Source organism: Limulus polyphemus, unplaced genomic scaffold, assembly GCF_000517525.1.
Source record: "Limulus polyphemus unplaced genomic scaffold, Limulus_polyphemus-2.1.2 Scaffold2352, whole genome shotgun sequence".
Taxonomy (NCBI): Eukaryota; Metazoa; Arthropoda; class Merostomata; order Xiphosura; family Limulidae; genus Limulus; species Limulus polyphemus.
Window position 1 is genome coordinate 26,259 of NW_013667962.1, and position 18,186 is coordinate 44,444.

Here is an 18,186-nt window from a genome sequence, read left to right on the forward strand (position 1 = left end):
TGAAAAAGTAATTATTATTACATGTATTTTTTATACAGCACAGAAAATATTTGAAACAAAAGTAGGTAAATTACTAATATAGTAAAGTAATTCATTATGTGTTTTTCAAGTTCAATAACACAACTTCAAAGGACAACAAGGAACTTTTGGTCCACATTGGCCATTCTATCCACTAAATCAAACTAAACACAAAAAAGCTCAAAGCCAAGCCTTATCATTCAAATATTTATCAAGCTTTTCCTTAAACTACCTTAAATTAATTTATCAACCATATTTCAAGGCAACCTTTTCCAATGGCCAACTATCCTGTTAGAAAATTAAGGCTGTTTTAGCTGAAGATTACCTCTACTCTGCCAAAATGTATACTTGTGTCCCCTAGTCTTACCATTATTTCCATTAGATACAAAAACAGATGATGCATCAACACCATCAATTCTCTTAACAATCTTAAACATTGCAATCAGATCCCCTCCAACCCTTCTCTTTTCAACAAGAACTAGTTCAGAGATCTTAATCTATCCTCATATAACAACCTTTTGATCCTAGGTATCATCCTAGTAGCCCTCCACTGAACACTTTTCAACAGTTCAATGTCCTTCCTAAGGTAAGGAGCTCAAGACTGAACACAGTACTCCAAATGTGGCCTAATCAATGATCTATACAATGATATTATAACATCTTTAGACTTGTATTCAGTATTTCTGTAGGTATGATCGAAAATCCTATTTGCCTTGCCACAAGCAATAGCACATTTCGTAGATGACTTAAGAGACTGATCAACCAGAACATCAAGATCTTTTTCTGTTAAGATTATGCCCATCAAAATTATATTTGTAATTCAAGTTTTGTTATCCCACATGCATATAATAGAAATTGTTTTGTAAAGCAGCTGCATCCTTCTCGCGGCCAGCAACACCCAATACTTTAATGTTCTTAGCAAATTTAAATAATTCTTTGCCCATTCCTTTATCTATGTTATTGATGTAAATCAAAAAAGAGTAAAGGTCTTAACACTGAGCTCTGAGGTATCCCACTCGTAACTTAATTCAGTTTGACTGAACTGCATTTATAACAACTTTGTGCTTTCTTCCATCTAGCCAGTTTTGCATCAGATGATCCAATGTATCTCCCTGTCTTCCACACCTACAGAGAACTTTTTTAAACAAGCCTTTTATATGGCACCTTGTCAAATGCTTTTTGAAAATCCAGATGTACCAAATCCACACCCATACCATCATCTACATAAACAGTAACTTCTTCAAAGAATGTCAAAAGATTAGTAAGGCAAGATTTTTCCTTAGTGAAACCATCCTGACTATCCAACAAAGTTTGAAATTTCATTAAATGATTTGGCAAACCATAGTAAAATATGAACAATTTATACAACCTCTTACCAGATGTATTCATGTTTCTTTATATCAAACACAACAATATGTTCTATGTTCTAATTTTACATTATGCGATAAAGTATTTTGTTTAAGAAATGAACAAAAAATCCTTATTGAATCATTAAAAGGAATATGCAAGGGAAAAAAGTAAAATAAGTATGTAGAGATATTCTTGCAAATAACTCTTGTTTAGATTAACATGTTAACTCTCCAGTATTGATTTTATAACTCCTTGTTTGGGTGTTTCACAACCTTTCTTGATAATTCACAAGTGTTTTGAGAATTGTACAATAATTGATGAATTTAATACATTTTTTTAGTCAGTCATGTTTGAATTTCAATTTCACAAGATTTCTTATAATGGAAATCAGATACTAAATATTTTTATAGTTTTGTAGGTGTATTATTTATCCAAAACTTCTAGTTTTATATGTGTATTTTTTCATATATAAAATGCATTTTCAGCTAAAACAGTCCAGACAAAATTTGATGCTTCAACACTTCATGAAAACACTCATTTAGCAGCTAAGGAGCAGATGGTGGACGATGGTACTGGAGATAAGAAGGTCAGTTTACATTATTTTGATTAATGTTAGATACTAGTTTATATTTATTTGCCTTTTTGTGTGCTTAATGCTTCATATTTTCTTACACTTACCAACCTCTTATGGTATCTTTCTTTCTTACACCTCTTATCTGAGATTCTCCATTGACATCCTGAGGGGTTTTCTGCAGAAACCCTTGCCCTTCTCTCTTCCACTTTAACCTGCATATCATCTTCAGCTCTGGTGTTACATACGTGATTTCCTTGTTGTAGGGACTTTATAGGTCGTGATGTCGTATTGGCTCGGGTCCGTTTATCCTTGACATATCTCAGGGATTTACACATGGTCCCATTTCTGAGACGTTACATCTTTGATACAGTTCCAGAAACTAACGAGCCTCGGGTGACATTGGTCCACCAACAGTCCACCCTTAGAAATATTGTAGCCTGTTTTTCTCAGTCAGAGACTCATATGCCTCCAATTCCCATTTTCCGACATTCCACATCTCAGACATTACTCATTCCTTCTACTCAGGGTACTTCTTTTCATTGCCTTTCTCGATGATGTACCACCCATCCCCTGTCACCTACAGTACCGGTTTCGGGTCCAGTGGGGGCTCAATTGTTTGATTTTTGCCATCCCTGGCATCCTTTCATTGACGATCAATGGATGCTTCAGGGTCTATCAGAAGGATTCGTTGTCCAGTTTCTTTCCCCACCATTGGTTTCTCCTTTCCCCATTTTCTTCCCTCCTCCTCAAGATCCTGTGACCAGCAAGCATCTGTCAGAAGAGGTTTGGAAATTGCACTTGCAGCAGGCAATTGAACCAGTTCCCATCTTTCCAGGGGTTTTTATTCCCACCTTTTTGTTGTCCCCAAGAAATCTGGGAATTTGCAGACAGTAATTGATTTATCTTGCCTCAACTGCTTCATATCACTACCCAAGTTCACCATGGAGTCTTTTCTTACCTCTAGATGGGCATTTTCTCCTAAAGTATTGGAGACAAAAATGGATGTCTCCAATACTTACCCACATATACCGATATTATCTCAGTCTTGTTCTTATCTTTGATTTGTCCATTTTGGGGTGGTTTACCAATTTCAAGTCCTCCCCTTCAGACTTACCTGGGCACCTTACATGTTTTGTCGAATAGTCTAGGCTTTTGTACATCATCTTCATGCTCTGGGGCTACAATTTCATTATTACATGGACAACTAGCTTCTGCTGGCTTAGGAATTGGCCAATCATATTTGGCAACTACTTTCTGTGGCAGCTCAAGTGGGCTGGGTGATCAAGTTGGAGAAGTCCTTCCTCAGACTCACTCAATATCTTTCGCGCCCCAACCGGATATATCCCACAGAGTGGGCATTAGACCCCCCTCGTTTTCAGGAATCTTTGCCATCGATGGGGTTCTCCCCACGTGGATGCCTTTGCTATGGGCCTCAACACCAAATTATCTCTCTTTTGGTCACATGTACCTCATCCACAGATTTTGGCAGTTGATGCCTTTAGCCAGGATTGGTCACACAAGTATCTTTATGTGTACCCACCCATCTGATTACTTCATGAGTTGATTTCTCTTGTCCACTTCACTCCTTATCGTGTCCTCCTACTTGTTCCCTATTGGACAGCTCAGCCTAGGTTTCCAAGGTTACAACAACTGCTTCTCTTCCCCCTTTCCACTTTCCTCCTTTTTTCTTTGTCAACCTTGATCACATGTCCTACATCCCAACCTTCATGTTCTCCATCTTCATGCTTGGCTTTTCTCTGGTCCTTGGCAAGACAATTTGGTTTCACATGTCAAGTCAGTTCTTTGTTAGCTAGTTCCATCTGTCCATCTTTCATGGAGGTGTACCAATGCAAGTGGAAAGTATTCTGCAGTTGGTCTACTTGCAGGGGGTTTCCCGTTGTCAAGCCTACCATGGCACGTGTGGTGCAATTTCTCACCTGGCTCTTTGACTGTGGGTTTTCAATCTCCTTGCTTTCTGGATATTGGGCAGCCTTATCCTGTACCTTTCTTTTTTCCAAATACCGTAGGGTTTTTATTCCCCTGTTCTTACCATTCTCCTGCTTTCCTTCCAGAAACATTGCCCTTCCAGGCATCCTTCTCTTAGCCTATGAACGTCGAAGGTCAGATTTGTTTGCCTTTAACGTTTTATGTACCCTTTATAACCCTACCTATCTTCCCCTTTAATCGGATCGTTACTTTCTCCTGAAGACCTCAGCAGTTCAGGAGGGTGGTTCCTCTTTTTCTCCTATTTCCCATCTTTATCCTCTACCAGATCCAGATAGGCTTCTGTGTACAGTCAGGGGTCTTCATTATTATATCGCCCGTACTGCTACCTTCCGGGGTACACGTTTCTGACTCGATATCCTTTGGCAGTCCTCCTCCCTTTGTGATCTGTCACCTTCTACCCTTTACCAATTGTTCCACCTTTTGGTTTGATTAGCCTATTCTTCCCTACCGTTTTACTCCTGGAGTTTGTTCCAGGTGTCCTCCCATCATATCTGACACACTTTTTCCCTTGCTTCTCATCTTCATTGTCCAATGGAGGAGATTCTGCAATCTGGCACGTGGACCACTCCCAGTACATTCATCTCCCACTATCTCCATCATATCGCAGTTTCCTCTTTGTTGGGGTTTAGTTTACCACTTGTGACCCTTCTTCAGACTTCGGTGCGACTCTAACTGGAAAGATTTTATTCATACTTTCATTCTTTCAGGCTCCTTTATCTACTTTTTTATCACATGGATCCCATTCCATGGCAAGTGCTCCTGACCAGGAATTATTTAACTTTAAATTTGCACTGTACAGCCATGTTAACTCATGCTTTATTTTCCATGGCTTCACACGATCATCGTGGAGATGGGGTGTTCCGCAAGATCACTTGACAGTGAATAACCTCATGATATTTTGCTTCATAAACATGCCCGTCCCGGACTGTACCACCCATGGACTGCATGGGTGAAGCAGAAAGGGATTGCTGCCCATCCCTGCCATGCCTAGAGTGAAAAACTTGGTATGGTCTGCTTTTGAAAATAAGGTTTCGTGGTCACCCATTGCACTGTCTCCAGTGATGATGTTTCTCTGGACTCACCATTGCATTGTCACCCTCCTTTCTTTGAGTGGAGTATGGGAGTCCTTGCCACTATCCAGTTCCAAGCTGCTGGGGTGGATAATCATGGAGGCACCCTGCTGAATAAGTTGCACAAAATAACCATTCAGTTACAGAGTAGGGTGGTAATGTTCAGTGAGTGTAGATGATGTAATATCCTCCTCTTAGTGATAACGAATACAATGGAGTGAGACCTCTGAATGCAGTTCACCCCTTTGATTGGAGCCTTCATCCTATTCTTGCATGGATGTCAATACCCCACGAGGAGATTTTGTATTAGAGTGAACCAATCAACATAAGTCCTCACTTGAGTTCGAGTTGTCTATCTTCCTCCCTTGATTTCCTCCATCTATTTCCTCCTTCTCAGTGTGGGATTCTAGCTGATCTTGTGAGGGGGGGTAAGTACTGTATTGGAAGTTATAATTTTCCTGTACTGAAAATGTATTTCCGACAGGAGTGGAGGTGAGATTGGAAATACATTTTTAGTATAGGAAAATTATAACATCTGAAAATTTCAAATTAAATGAAATTTTTATATTTAACATAGCCATTAAGTTCAAAATTTGAAATATGAAATTATATACTAAATAAATAAACTTAATTTACAAAAATTTCAATTAATTCATAAAAAATATGAAAGTAAATGGGGTTGCTGTTTTATAATTTTATATCTGTTATTTTCAAGTTTGTCGTAAAGCAACATTATAGATTTATCATAACATTGTATGTTATATTTGTTGAATGCTATTTGTTTTGTAGGTTTATCGTGTGGAGAATTTTGATTTGTATGCAATAGAAGAAAAGGATTATGGGAAATTTTACAGTGGAGATTGCTATGTTGTGGTTTATAGATATAACGAAGGAAGTCGAGAGAGATGTTTAATCTACTATTGGTTGGTAAGTGTATGTTGTTTTTAAAAAAAAAATTATTTTCTTTATTACAATTTTCAAGCTATTACAATACATATATCTTTATATATTAGTACATGTTATTGTATATTATCATTAATTTGCAAGTACTGTTTTGTATATTTGACCAATATTTGTATATTTTTCAAAAACTTAATAGAATAATTTTTTCAGGTAAATAGAAGAATGTAAACTAAAATTTAGTGTGAAAGTTACTTTGGTTAAATATTAATCTATTAGTAAGGTTTACCATTTCATTGTCAAAACTTGAATCATCCAGAAGTTAAGGCTTGAAACATTTGTTGGTCAAGTCTTTGAACTTTTAGCAGATTACAACTTGACTCATTTAAAGATCATTGTTCGAAATCTTTTGAGATCAATGTTAAAAAATATATTGCTCAAGAGTGCACAAACAAGATGAGTACTTCTTGCAGCCTCTTCCTCCACTAGCATTCAACCTATGTAATATTGAAGCTATGTTTTCTGATTATTCAAGTATCTGTGGTCTCATGCTTGCTAAGACAGCATTGTTGGTTAAAGTTTCGAAACCTAGAGATTAAAGGTTGAATCATCTGAAGGTCAAGTCCTGAAGCATATAAAGGTTAAGGCTTTGGTCATCTAGACTCCATGATGGCTTCAAACTTTTAAGTGTCTCAGTTTGAATCCTCTGAAGTTGAAATTAGCAATTTGGAAGTTTCAGTGCTTTAGGATGCTGGTCCTGGAATAGGGGATAACATGACAGGCCGTGGATGGAAGTGTTTTGGTTTTGAAACATGATATCACTTAATATACTCCATATTTTCTGTTATGGGCACATTATAAAAGTGTGATGGTCAACCTTGTTACTCTGTCCAAACGAGCTGGACAAAGTCTTTGAGGTGATGGGTACTATCAGCTAGTTGCTTCCCACCTGACCAGTAGTTAAAAATTAGAGATGCTATATATGAATCCTAGGGGTCTTTGACCTAGAAATTTATCCCATATATGTGTAAGGTACTGTTTAGAGTGAAAAAATCCAATTAACTACTTTAGACAGCTAAAACTTAAGACTTCAACCATCTGAAGCTCAAATAATAGATCTATCCAAACTAATGATGTACATATATCACTAATTGATGATTATTTTTGAGCTACAGCAAAACATGACTCTAATATGGTGCCAAATAATTACCCAAAGTAAAAGTGGCTTTCATATTTCTTTTACACTTTCTGTCAAAACATGTAAAGGGTAGAAGAAGGTAATTTATATTCCATTTACTACTACATTTTACATTCTGTTAAATGCAAATAATTTGCTTAGTATTTAGTTATTCTCTAGGGTCTGAAATCTTCCAATGATGAAAGAGGAACAGCAGCTTTGAAAACTATAGAGTTAGATGACCAGATGAATGGTGAAGCAGTTCAGGTATATATAGATATATGTATTATTCCTTTATTTTCTTTCTTACGCTGTCATCCTTGCTATTCCTTGTCTCTTTCTTATATGTTTATTAAACTTTAAAAACAAAAAAGAAATAGTAATCTTGGATCTACTAATGGCTTTATTGAGAAACTAAAATCTAAAGATCTGTCAATTTTGTAAGGCTATATTTGAATATATTTCACTTTTAAATGTTCACTTTTCTGCTTTTAATCGAGTTTATATCTATTTGAGCTTAAATGATAACCATATTACTTTAGATTTGCTTTAGTTTTATTTTTTGCATTTTTTCTAGGTTTAAATGTTACCGTACAAAATTGGAGTTAGAATATATATAAACATTTTTATATACATGTTAATGGATTTTAATGTATGCAGAATTTGAATGCTATTTTGAACTCTTCATTAGATCAGAACTGTTCAGGGAAAAGAACCCCCTCACTTTATGGCCATGTTTGGTGGGAAAATGATAATACTAGAGGTATGTTAATTTAGTTATTTTTTTTTTTATATACTATTCATGAATATATCATGACACTAAAGTAACTGAATAGAAATGGCACATGTAGTAATTTGAAAGTTTTCAAGTGAATCCAAGGATTTATTTACCATAATACAACTTCTAAACAGTTTTTGACAGTCAAAATGAAATGGAAAGTACAAGGTGTGGAAAATATTAAAATGGTTACCGAATAAAGTTTACATCACAGATCTAAAAGAAAACTTTGTTTCTTTGTACTATGTTTTGGGTAAAAATAGTATAAATAATGTTTAAACTACACAAATGTAACCGAAAAAATAGAACTGATGAGACAAAATGAACATGATTTGCATTTGCAAAAATGGGCTAGCTATTTGAAACAAAAACATTGAACATTACCATTGTTATGTTAATATTGCTTAAGACAATAATTAAGTGTAATGAAGAAAAGTATAAAACAGAGAAGAAAAAATAAATTCATAGTAAAGAAAAGACCAGATTAACATTCTTTTTAATATGTTACAAATATTCTAATCAATTTTGAGAATATAATTATCAACTTGGATCAATTTACTTAGATTGTACAATTTTATACTAAAAAATTATTAATACAAAATTAGGTTCACATTTATTTGCTCTGTTGCAATAGTGTTGAGCATATAATAAATAGGCATGTTCATTAACTCTTAAGACATTGAACACTGAGAAGACATCAAAATTGGACAATAGTGTTAGGCACGATTACTGTTAATTAAAGTACCTATTTTTTCTGTTTTAAAAAAGTATGATAAAAGGTTGGAAGCCTCTTACTTCATTAAGCTATTAGAGCATTTTTTTCTCAATCAAAAATTTTAGTAAAAATATTAATATTATTTGTAATTTCTTTTAATTGTTTTCTAATTAATTTCAAGTTATATTGAGAATACAATAAAAAGAAGTATGTCATAGGTCAAACCACTAAGGAGTTAATATATATATATATATTTTAATATATATAAATGTGGATACAACATTTCAAGCAGTAAATCCATAAACATCAGTTATAGAGACAGAAATAGGTAATATTAAATCTCTAGTAGACGTGGGTGGTTCCTCAGCATCAATTAATTCGTTGACAGTGTTTGTGATGACTTTGGTAAATGGATTTACTGTTTAGTTAGTGATACCTGAAGAAGGGCATTGCCCGAAATGTTGTATCCACAATTATATATATTAATATATATATATATTAACTCCTTAGTGATTTGACCTATAACATATTTCTTTTTACCTTTTTTCAACAACCACTACGCATAATTTCCTACACAGTTTTTGAGAATACATTAGTTAATTTAGGTTAATTTGTTTAGTTTGTGCAAGTGTATACTATTCTGTTGATGCTAGGCTGAGCATGCATTTGTTTTCCCAGTTCCTATATGTGTTGAGTAGTGATCAACATTCTTGATTGACTCTTCTTTATGTTAAAAGCTCAATCTTCTCTTATTTACACTGGCAACTTTGATGGAAAAAAGAGGATACATAATATCAATAATAAACAAGTAAATAATATATATGTAACAAATCAACAGTTGATTGCTACTGACCCTGTGGTTAGTGGTTGGAAATTATGGACAAAAACGTCTTACTTGAAGTGCACACTGACATACATGCTGTGACAAGACTCCATAACTGAAGGTAGGAGAGCCTGTGCTTTGGCTGATGCTAAAAACTCTTCTAGCATATAACCCTAACTACTTAGCAAACAAATTATTTTCAGTACCTCTTAGATCGAAATATTTTTATTAATTGTTGTATGTATAGACTTTATGAACTTTTGTAAATTGTTTTTTAAAGATTTTATTTTTGAAAATATCCATGAAATATCACTTTTTAAATGTCCAAACTTTTCATATTAAATCAGAAAAACTGGTTACATGCAAATTAAATTCATGAACTACTGGTTTTATGATATTTCCTTTATATAACAATACATAACCAAGTTACGTACACATCAGTATGGCCAATATAATTGTGATATTCTGAATGCTGCTACTTGTGTCTTAATGATAAGCATCAATCACTTTATGCAACAACAGTTTAAAAAATAAACAAAATCTCTATAAATCCACTTTTGTACAATAGTTTTATAGCTTTTGTAACTTCTATTTTTGTTCAATTACATCTGCTTTGCCGTATATTCTTTTGCAGATGGTTTGTTAAGAAAGGTCCTTAATGTGGGTAGTTGTTTCAAACACAGATATTTAACTTTGCACTTTCCTGTAATTACTTATCTTTGTGTTAACTATTGCTATTTGCAACCACAACAGATAATGTAAAATGTTGCCATGGTGATTATAATCTGAAAATCTTTAGACAAAAAGTCTGCATAAAATGTTTTTCAAACTTAAATAAAATATCTACGTCTAGTCTGTTTGATGTTGCTGCATTGTATCTAAATTTTTAACTTAATTATTAATGTTATTCATCCTCATTTTTTATATATAGATATATTTATCATGCAGTTATGTTGGTTACTGTGTATATTAATAACATTTTTGTTATAAAATTTGTTATTATATGGCGAGGATAAGTTTTTCTCAGTAGAAAATTAAATACAGTTTTACAAATAAAGGCTCATAAAACTTACAACTTCTACAAGAAAAAACAACTAAAAAAACTAGATATATATTTTAAGATGAAAATATTTTAGTTTTCAGTGACATTATTATTGGTATAAGACAGTGTTAAATAGAAGTTTTATATCATTTTGAAATGTACTATATACAATAAGTACACACATATATATTCATGATAATAATTCATTAGTTAATGTGACAAAATTAATTGAAGCTTTTTCTACTTAAGGGTGGCCACTCAAGTGGATTTAGGAACACTGAAGATAATGAGATGCCTGCAGATGAATATTGTTTGTTGCATGTTCGAGGAACTTCAGAGTACAACACCAAGGCTGTACAAGTCGAGAAACGAGCTGCTTCTCTAAACTCTGGAGATGTTTTTGTTCTTGTGACTGATAAATGTGCCTATATTTGGGCTGGAAAAGTATCAAAATACTTTCTTATATCAATAGTAGAAATTTCAAATAAAACAATAGGTAAACTAAACAATAAATAACGACAGGTACAGGTCTGATTCAATGCCACACACAACTGTTTGCTAATACTAGTAATAAATAACTTTATAACACCAGATTTGATTTTTCTTTAATTGAAAATGCAATGTTCCACTTTACAGCTTCTTTAGATGCATTCCACTAAAACAAACTGTAGCTTTAGTTACAATTTTTTGTTTTAATTGAACATTTCTGGATTAGCTGTAAAGCAAAACATTGAATGTATAGTTAAAGATAAAAAATTGGTGTTGTAAGATAGTATATTTTAGTATTAAAATGTCTATTGTATTCCAATATCACTTTAAAAACTAAATAACTATTTGTTAATATTTTTACAATAATGCAGATAGTTTCCTTAGTTAATCAATGTAATAATTATTATTTTATCAACATTTTCCATTATGGAAAGTTTTTTTGCAGAACAAAGTGGTATACTTTATATGTCTTGGCATATAGTAAGATTCTTGTCTGTCTACTTAGTTTAGTCCCCTGGTGGGGCAGCAGTAAGTCCACAGACTTACAATGCTCAAAGCCAGGGTTTGAATCCTCATGGTGGACACAGCATATAGTCCATTGAGGCTTTGCTTTAAAAAAACGAAACACAAACTACTTAGTTTAACTTCGTCTTACTATATCAAAAAAATTATGGAAGAGGATTCTATGTAGAATTGTGTTACAATCCCTGTTTACTTTTTTTACACTAAATTGATATTGGGATAACATTTTATTTGTTTAGGCTACTATAATGATAGAAATATATTTTATAATACTTAATAGGTTTGTTGTGACATTAAAATGCTCTGTGTAACTTTGTGTTTTAACAGGGTAGTACAGGAGATGAAAGAGAAATGGCCAAAAAGATTGCATTCCAGTCTGGAAAGTATGTTTTCTTGTAGATGTGTAATTTATTAAAATTGATGATGTTTTCAGTAGGTATAAAAATTAATTTATCTTTACAAAATATGGTTTAAATTTGTTACTAATGCAAATTGATCTACCATTACTTCATTTATAAAGAGGCTATTGTTTGAAAGTTTGTTATATATCATTGAACTTGATTCTAGATTTTGGTCACTTTAGATTATAATCCAATACATTTAGGCCTTACATAAATAAAAAAGCATTTATAACTATTACTTTGTGGAAGATTTCAGTTTAATTTTTGACCACTATCATTACATACTATTTCTAAATTATGAAAGACTTCTCAAATAAATTTATATTTCATAAGCACTTTTGTTTAATAATCTCTTAGAACAGTTACGTAATGATATGATGAACATCCTTCCTTTTACCCCATATTAAAACATGTATTGTATTATTAACACCCAAATTATGTTATTTGGAAATCCCAAATATGCAATGGCTGAAAATGAAATGATTTTAGATTTGATTATAATATATTTTTTTAACTAATACAAGTCGATTAGAATATGTAATGAAGGAATAACATAGGACAAAAGTTATTACATTTTTAATAACTTCAAAATATTTAATGGTATAACAATTGGAAGCCACCCATTCTACTAGTATTGTGAATTTGTATTCATAATACTGTGAATATAGGTTTATATTAATTATTTCTAAAGGATATAAATCAGACTTTCAGTTACATTGATCAATTGAAAGCAATAAATAATGATAAATGTTTTAAAACATATTAATACTATTGTTTCATTTGCTTTGGGAATAGAGTCTACAATAACAGCCAATAGTGGTGTAAGTTATATAATCTTCTCATTATGCTTAGGGTCCCCCGGTGGGACAGCGGTAATTTTATGGATTTGTAATTTTAAAATCTGGTGTTCGGTTCTCCGCAGTGAACACAAAACAAAGAAACATTATGCTTAGGAGTGGATAAGATAATTTCTATCTTTAAAGTATGGTTTCCTTTCAAGTGAGTCCTGCCATTTATTTTAGGAAGTTTTATTAAACAACTTTAAAGATGTGTTAACTCTTTCAGAACAGGCTTGGTCCCTGGGACCGACCTCATAACCATTTTGTGCTTGTTATAGTTTTCATGCTATAACTTTTGAATTCTTCATGCAAGGTGATGCCAAATTCATACATCACCATGAATTTTAAAGTCATGTCATTTACATTTGTTAGAAATGTGCACTGTTGATTACAATAAAATGTAATTATTTCACTCATTGCAGTTCATGTTTTGTAGAACTTGCAATATTATAGTTGTTTAGTCTTTTATGGTTCATTACTTCAAGCCTTCCAGATTATTAGGATGTGTGAGAAATACCAAATGCTAGAAGTATTTCACCCTCACCCCAAAAAAGGTATAATGGTGTAAGATCATAAGAGCAAGCATGATCTCTACACAACAGGATCACTTCTACACTTCCAAGTTTAAATTCCAAACCAATTATTGTAACAAATTCAGAACTTGAATTACAAGTACATTATTAACATCAAAGATACATATTTATTTTCATAGAGCATCTGAAATAATGCAGTCGAACCAAAAACATGAATACATTTTTTTCTATAAACCAGTACTTTGACATATAATTTTTTTTCTGTACGTAAGTCTTTAATATGCTAAGATATATCTGTTGCATTTAAAAGAATATTTGTGTACTGTTATAATTTTTAAAATTCAAAAGCTAAATTGACATTTGTAATAATACTTAGTTATCCCCATTCAAGAAATGTTTTTAAAATCTTTACAGAGGTTGGGTATTTTATATATGAAAAGGATTTTATAACCTCACCATGTCTCCACATTCAGTGATGTGTTGTCTCAGAGCTGTTTCAAAGCACATATTTCAACAGTTCAATTGCACAGGAGCTCCCCATAATCACATCGCATCTATTCAATCATTGTAAACAAGTAGCTGGAGAATGAAACAGATATTCATGTTATTCTATATGAAAACATACTAGTCAAGTCACTGAATGTCACGTGAATGACTTGATTACACTGACTTGTGTTCATGGAACTTTGCTTATCATGGGTGTTGTATGACTTATTGCAGATTTCTTCTTGGATGGTCCTAGTTTCAAAAGTTAATGTATATTTTTTTGTCTTCTGATGCCACTAAGTACAAATGATATATTACTATCTTGGAAATTCTAAATCTCTGAACTGAATACATCTTTATGATATGCATTATGAATATTTTTCATTGGAAAGGGATGTTAAATACCTACCCTTTTCTAAGGCATTCAGTTTTTGGTGGCATCACTAAACCCCTGAAATGTCAAACAATATCAAAATGTAACTGTGATGCATTACATTCCACTATGACTTTATGTTGGTTGTGATTTGCTGACTTGCTTATTCAAAATCATTTTAATATAATATACTCAACTCTATGTATTTGTATTCTTATAAATCTAAGCTTATATAATTCTGAAGTCTTTCATTGGATTATGTTGTTTTACAAATCACTATTGCTAATGTTTGAGTAAACTAGAGAAATGGGAAGAAGAATTGGGACAATAATAAAAGAACATAAAGGCCTGCAAAAGACTCATGAAAATACAAAATTCAGCCATTGCTGAACTATGTCAAATAGACACAAAATAAACTGGAATAAAACTAGAATCATTGACACAGACAAATTCTGGAAAACAAGAAAAATTAAAGAATCTTTTTAGATTTATACAATAAAGCCTTCACTAAACAGAGATTTGGGATTAGAGGAGAGCAATCTATGGTTACCATTGTTTGAAATCTCATGCAGTCTTTTCACCATTCGTAACCAGGGATAAATAAACCAATCTCAACATGTCCTCCACAATCCACCTGGATACTATAAAGCCCTGCAACGTCTTACACACACACACAACACACACACACACACACTGACCTGAAGATGGAAGATTGTCGAAATGTTGTCCTCTACACTGGTTTTTTCTATAATAGGCAGTTCCTGTCCATTCCAGTTTACTCAATGTGAATACTCTGCCTAAATGATCTATCACAGAATTGCTAATGTTATTATAGCTAAAAAATTTATCTGAGTTGTCTTGAGGTTGGAGATACTTGCAAACATCCCAGCATTTAGATATTTTTATTGTGGCTTGAATGTTTTTCATGCTACGTTTTTGATAAGAACTGTGATTTTAATTTTTAAATATTATAATTTCCTCCTTTAGGTCAATGTCTAAGAAGAAAATAAAGATGATGATTAATTTCACAGTTTTCCAGAGATATATGAATACTTATGATTTTTTTTCAGTTGCAATACACATTGAAGACTGTATTTAGGTTTTATGAAATCTTAAGCAGAAGTTATTCAAGAGCCCCCTCCCCCATCCTACATAGGAGAAGTGAAGCAAATTGAGGAGGATCATGTGAAGTGGACAAGATTAGACTTTGGGGGAGGGCACGATAATCCCTCACATAAGTCTAGATAAGGACTCGGATGGCAGAGGCTGTTTATTAATTTTTTTTTTATATATAAAATGCTCAATTTACTGATGGTAGACATGGTTTATATGACTAGTGTTGCCTTGAATCCAACCAACCTATATTGAAGCTGCTCATTGACTTTTGGTTATCTTAGTGCTTGTATCATAATGAAAATGTTTCTTGTATTTTAATTTCCAACCATAGTGGTTATAGTTATGTAAGCTCTTATCAGTTATTTAAATAAAAAATAACAGAATTAGACAGGATATAATAAAGCTTTTTTTTTTGCAGAATGTTTACAAAATCGTTTTTCACATGTACAAGATTATTAGAAACCCCAAAGACATCCTTACTGAAGGGTGAAGCTGTTTAATACTCAACTGGTGTTGTTGATCTGACTAACTGCCTTTAAATGTTTCAGTTTTAAACTCCTATGCTGAGCTATGTGTCTTGTGTGATCGTGTCTCTCAGGTCAAGTGTGATTTGAGAATTACAACAAGTTGGGAGATGAGCAAAATGATTGGTGACTTTAATACATAACTTTGAAGCTGATGTTAATCATCATACTTACTACTTTTTTTAAAAATACATATATGTTGCTGTAAGGTTCCATAGCAGCCAGTGAAGTTATCTATGTATTCATTTTAGAGAGCAAGTGTTAGTATCAGAAGGGCAGGAGAAAAGTGATTTCTGGGATGCTATTGGAGGACAGGAATCATATTCAAACACTAAGCTCTTGAAGGTATGGTCTAAATCTTTATAGTAATTATTGAAACTGTTTTAGTTAGAACTTTGATAGCTTATAAAAATTCTATAATAACAGATTGGCAGTTAAGTATGGAGTAATTATATTGTTATAACTAATCAAACTGTTATTCATAATGTATCATATTTTATATTTTTATAACAGAAAAACCAAAAGTAGAAAAGAAGGACAAGTTAAAAGAAAATTGTGACAAGTTGTGTAATTTAAGTACTTTACTAAAGAAGCTGTATAAAATTTTGAACATTTTTATTTGTATTTGTATTAAATAAACAACAGAAGAAATGAAAAAGTTCCGCTACATATTAAAATGTTATGTGTAAAATTAGCTTTGCTTTGTCTTAAAATATAAGCCATTATATTTCGTTTATTAAATTAAAACCAAGCATAACATCTTGTAACTTATTATACATTACATCTTCACTTTTAAACTTTTTCAAGCTATTTAAGAACAAAATCTGAACACATTTTAGACTTGTTGCTTTTCTTTAACAGAGAATTAGGAGTGTTATGTCAATTATTATTTGCATGTACAGCATTAGTTTAAACTACCTCTTACAGTTGTTTTAGTAAGAGAATCAACATTAATTAACTGCTAAATATTTACATATAAAACCATTTCTCTTACTTTGATTGTATAATACCCTATGTAGTAACTTAGGAATAAACACTTATCAGTGGACAGTATTTTTATGAAAAGGTAGATGGATGATGCTTAGATCAACTCTTATCTATCTTCTTTTAGAGATGAAGAAGAAAATATACAATAAACTTAACTGTTTGGAGTATCACCTTTTTACCAGTACCCTAGTAGAATGTCTGCTGAAAGATCTTCATCAATCATCATTCCTTACTATCTCAGTGTGGGATGTCAGTAACAATGATGTATAATGCTCAGATTTCTTCTACAAATGTAAAATATCCCATGAGAGAATATATAGTACTGCCATTGACTTGTGCCAAATGTAACTGTATTCTTATCTAGATATATTTTCTTTATAACAGTCCCAAGACGACTGTCACCAACCGAGGCTCTTCCAGTGTTCAAATACATCTGGCCGTTTTCTGGTGGAAGAAATATTTGACTTTAACCAGAGTGATCTTATTGAGGATGATATTATGCTGTTAGATGCTTGGGACACGGTTTTCTTATGGATTGGAAACAAAGCAAATTCTGAAGAGAAGAAAACAGCCATGAGTATAGCAGAGGTTTGTGAATATATATATATATATATATATATATATTTTAAAATGTCTTTATGCATGTATTTGTATAATACCAGCTGATGAACAAGGTCAACCCATGGAGAACACATAGGGGTTCAGATCTGTACATTAACCTTCTATGTCACCTCCAGGGTTCTTTAAGAGTGACCTTGTAATTTGGTATAGAACAATTGAATAGCATGGTGAACACATAGAGAGGCTACCAGGAGGGTGACATTGGGATAGATTTGAGATTTGAATGCTGACCCTTACCACTAATCATTTGGCCTAATTGTATATGCCAGGTTTGGTTGAGATTGGTCAAAAAAGTGTAGGCATGAAAAGTGGACCAAAAGGAAACACTTCTGCTTTTATAAATATATATGTGTATATACACAGCGTGGTCACAAGTAAATAGACACCACCTTTTCAGAAAAAAATTAAAATTTTCAGTCTAATTCACATGAATTGATATATTTATAATTTAATTAATATCTAGTAGATCTTCCTTTCGCTTCGTGGAGTTCGTTGATCCTTTGGGCATCGTGATAATCATCTCGTCAATTTTAGATTGTGGGATTTTTGCCCACTCTTGCTTCAAAACTTGGAGTAAATCGCTCTTCGAAGTTGGTTTTTTGGTTGTTTCTTGACTTGCCGGTCGAGTATGGCCCAGAGGGTTTCGATGGGGTACATGTCAGGAGATTGGCTCGGCCAGGGCAACTTCTGGATACCATTTTCTTCCTGCCACTTTTGGGTATTTCTAGCAGCGTGACACGGTGCTCCATTTTCCTGGAACCACGTTGTGTTCTTGTCCACGAAACCCGAGGAATAAAGTGGCAAGAGTCCTTCCTCCAATATTTCGACGTATTTCGCACAG

At 32.9% G+C, this 18,186-nt stretch overlaps 1 protein-coding gene across 1 annotated transcript in view; it reads left to right on the forward strand.

The window, feature by feature from the left end:
* LOC106466708 (villin-1-like) overlaps positions 1-18,186 on the forward strand; it is a 50,903-nt gene that overhangs the window by 24,218 nt on the left and 8,499 nt on the right. The window contains exons 11-18 of the mRNA XM_013927006.2: positions 1,854-1,954; positions 5,809-5,946; positions 7,277-7,363; positions 7,788-7,859; positions 10,704-10,898; positions 11,793-11,848; positions 15,989-16,082; positions 17,109-17,312. Of these exons, the coding sequence (XP_013782460.1) occupies positions 1,854-1,954; positions 5,809-5,946; positions 7,277-7,363; positions 7,788-7,859; positions 10,704-10,898; positions 11,793-11,848; positions 15,989-16,082; positions 17,109-17,312 (947 nt within the window). The remainder of the gene's footprint in view (positions 1-1,853; positions 1,955-5,808; positions 5,947-7,276; positions 7,364-7,787; positions 7,860-10,703; positions 10,899-11,792; positions 11,849-15,988; positions 16,083-17,108; positions 17,313-18,186) is intronic.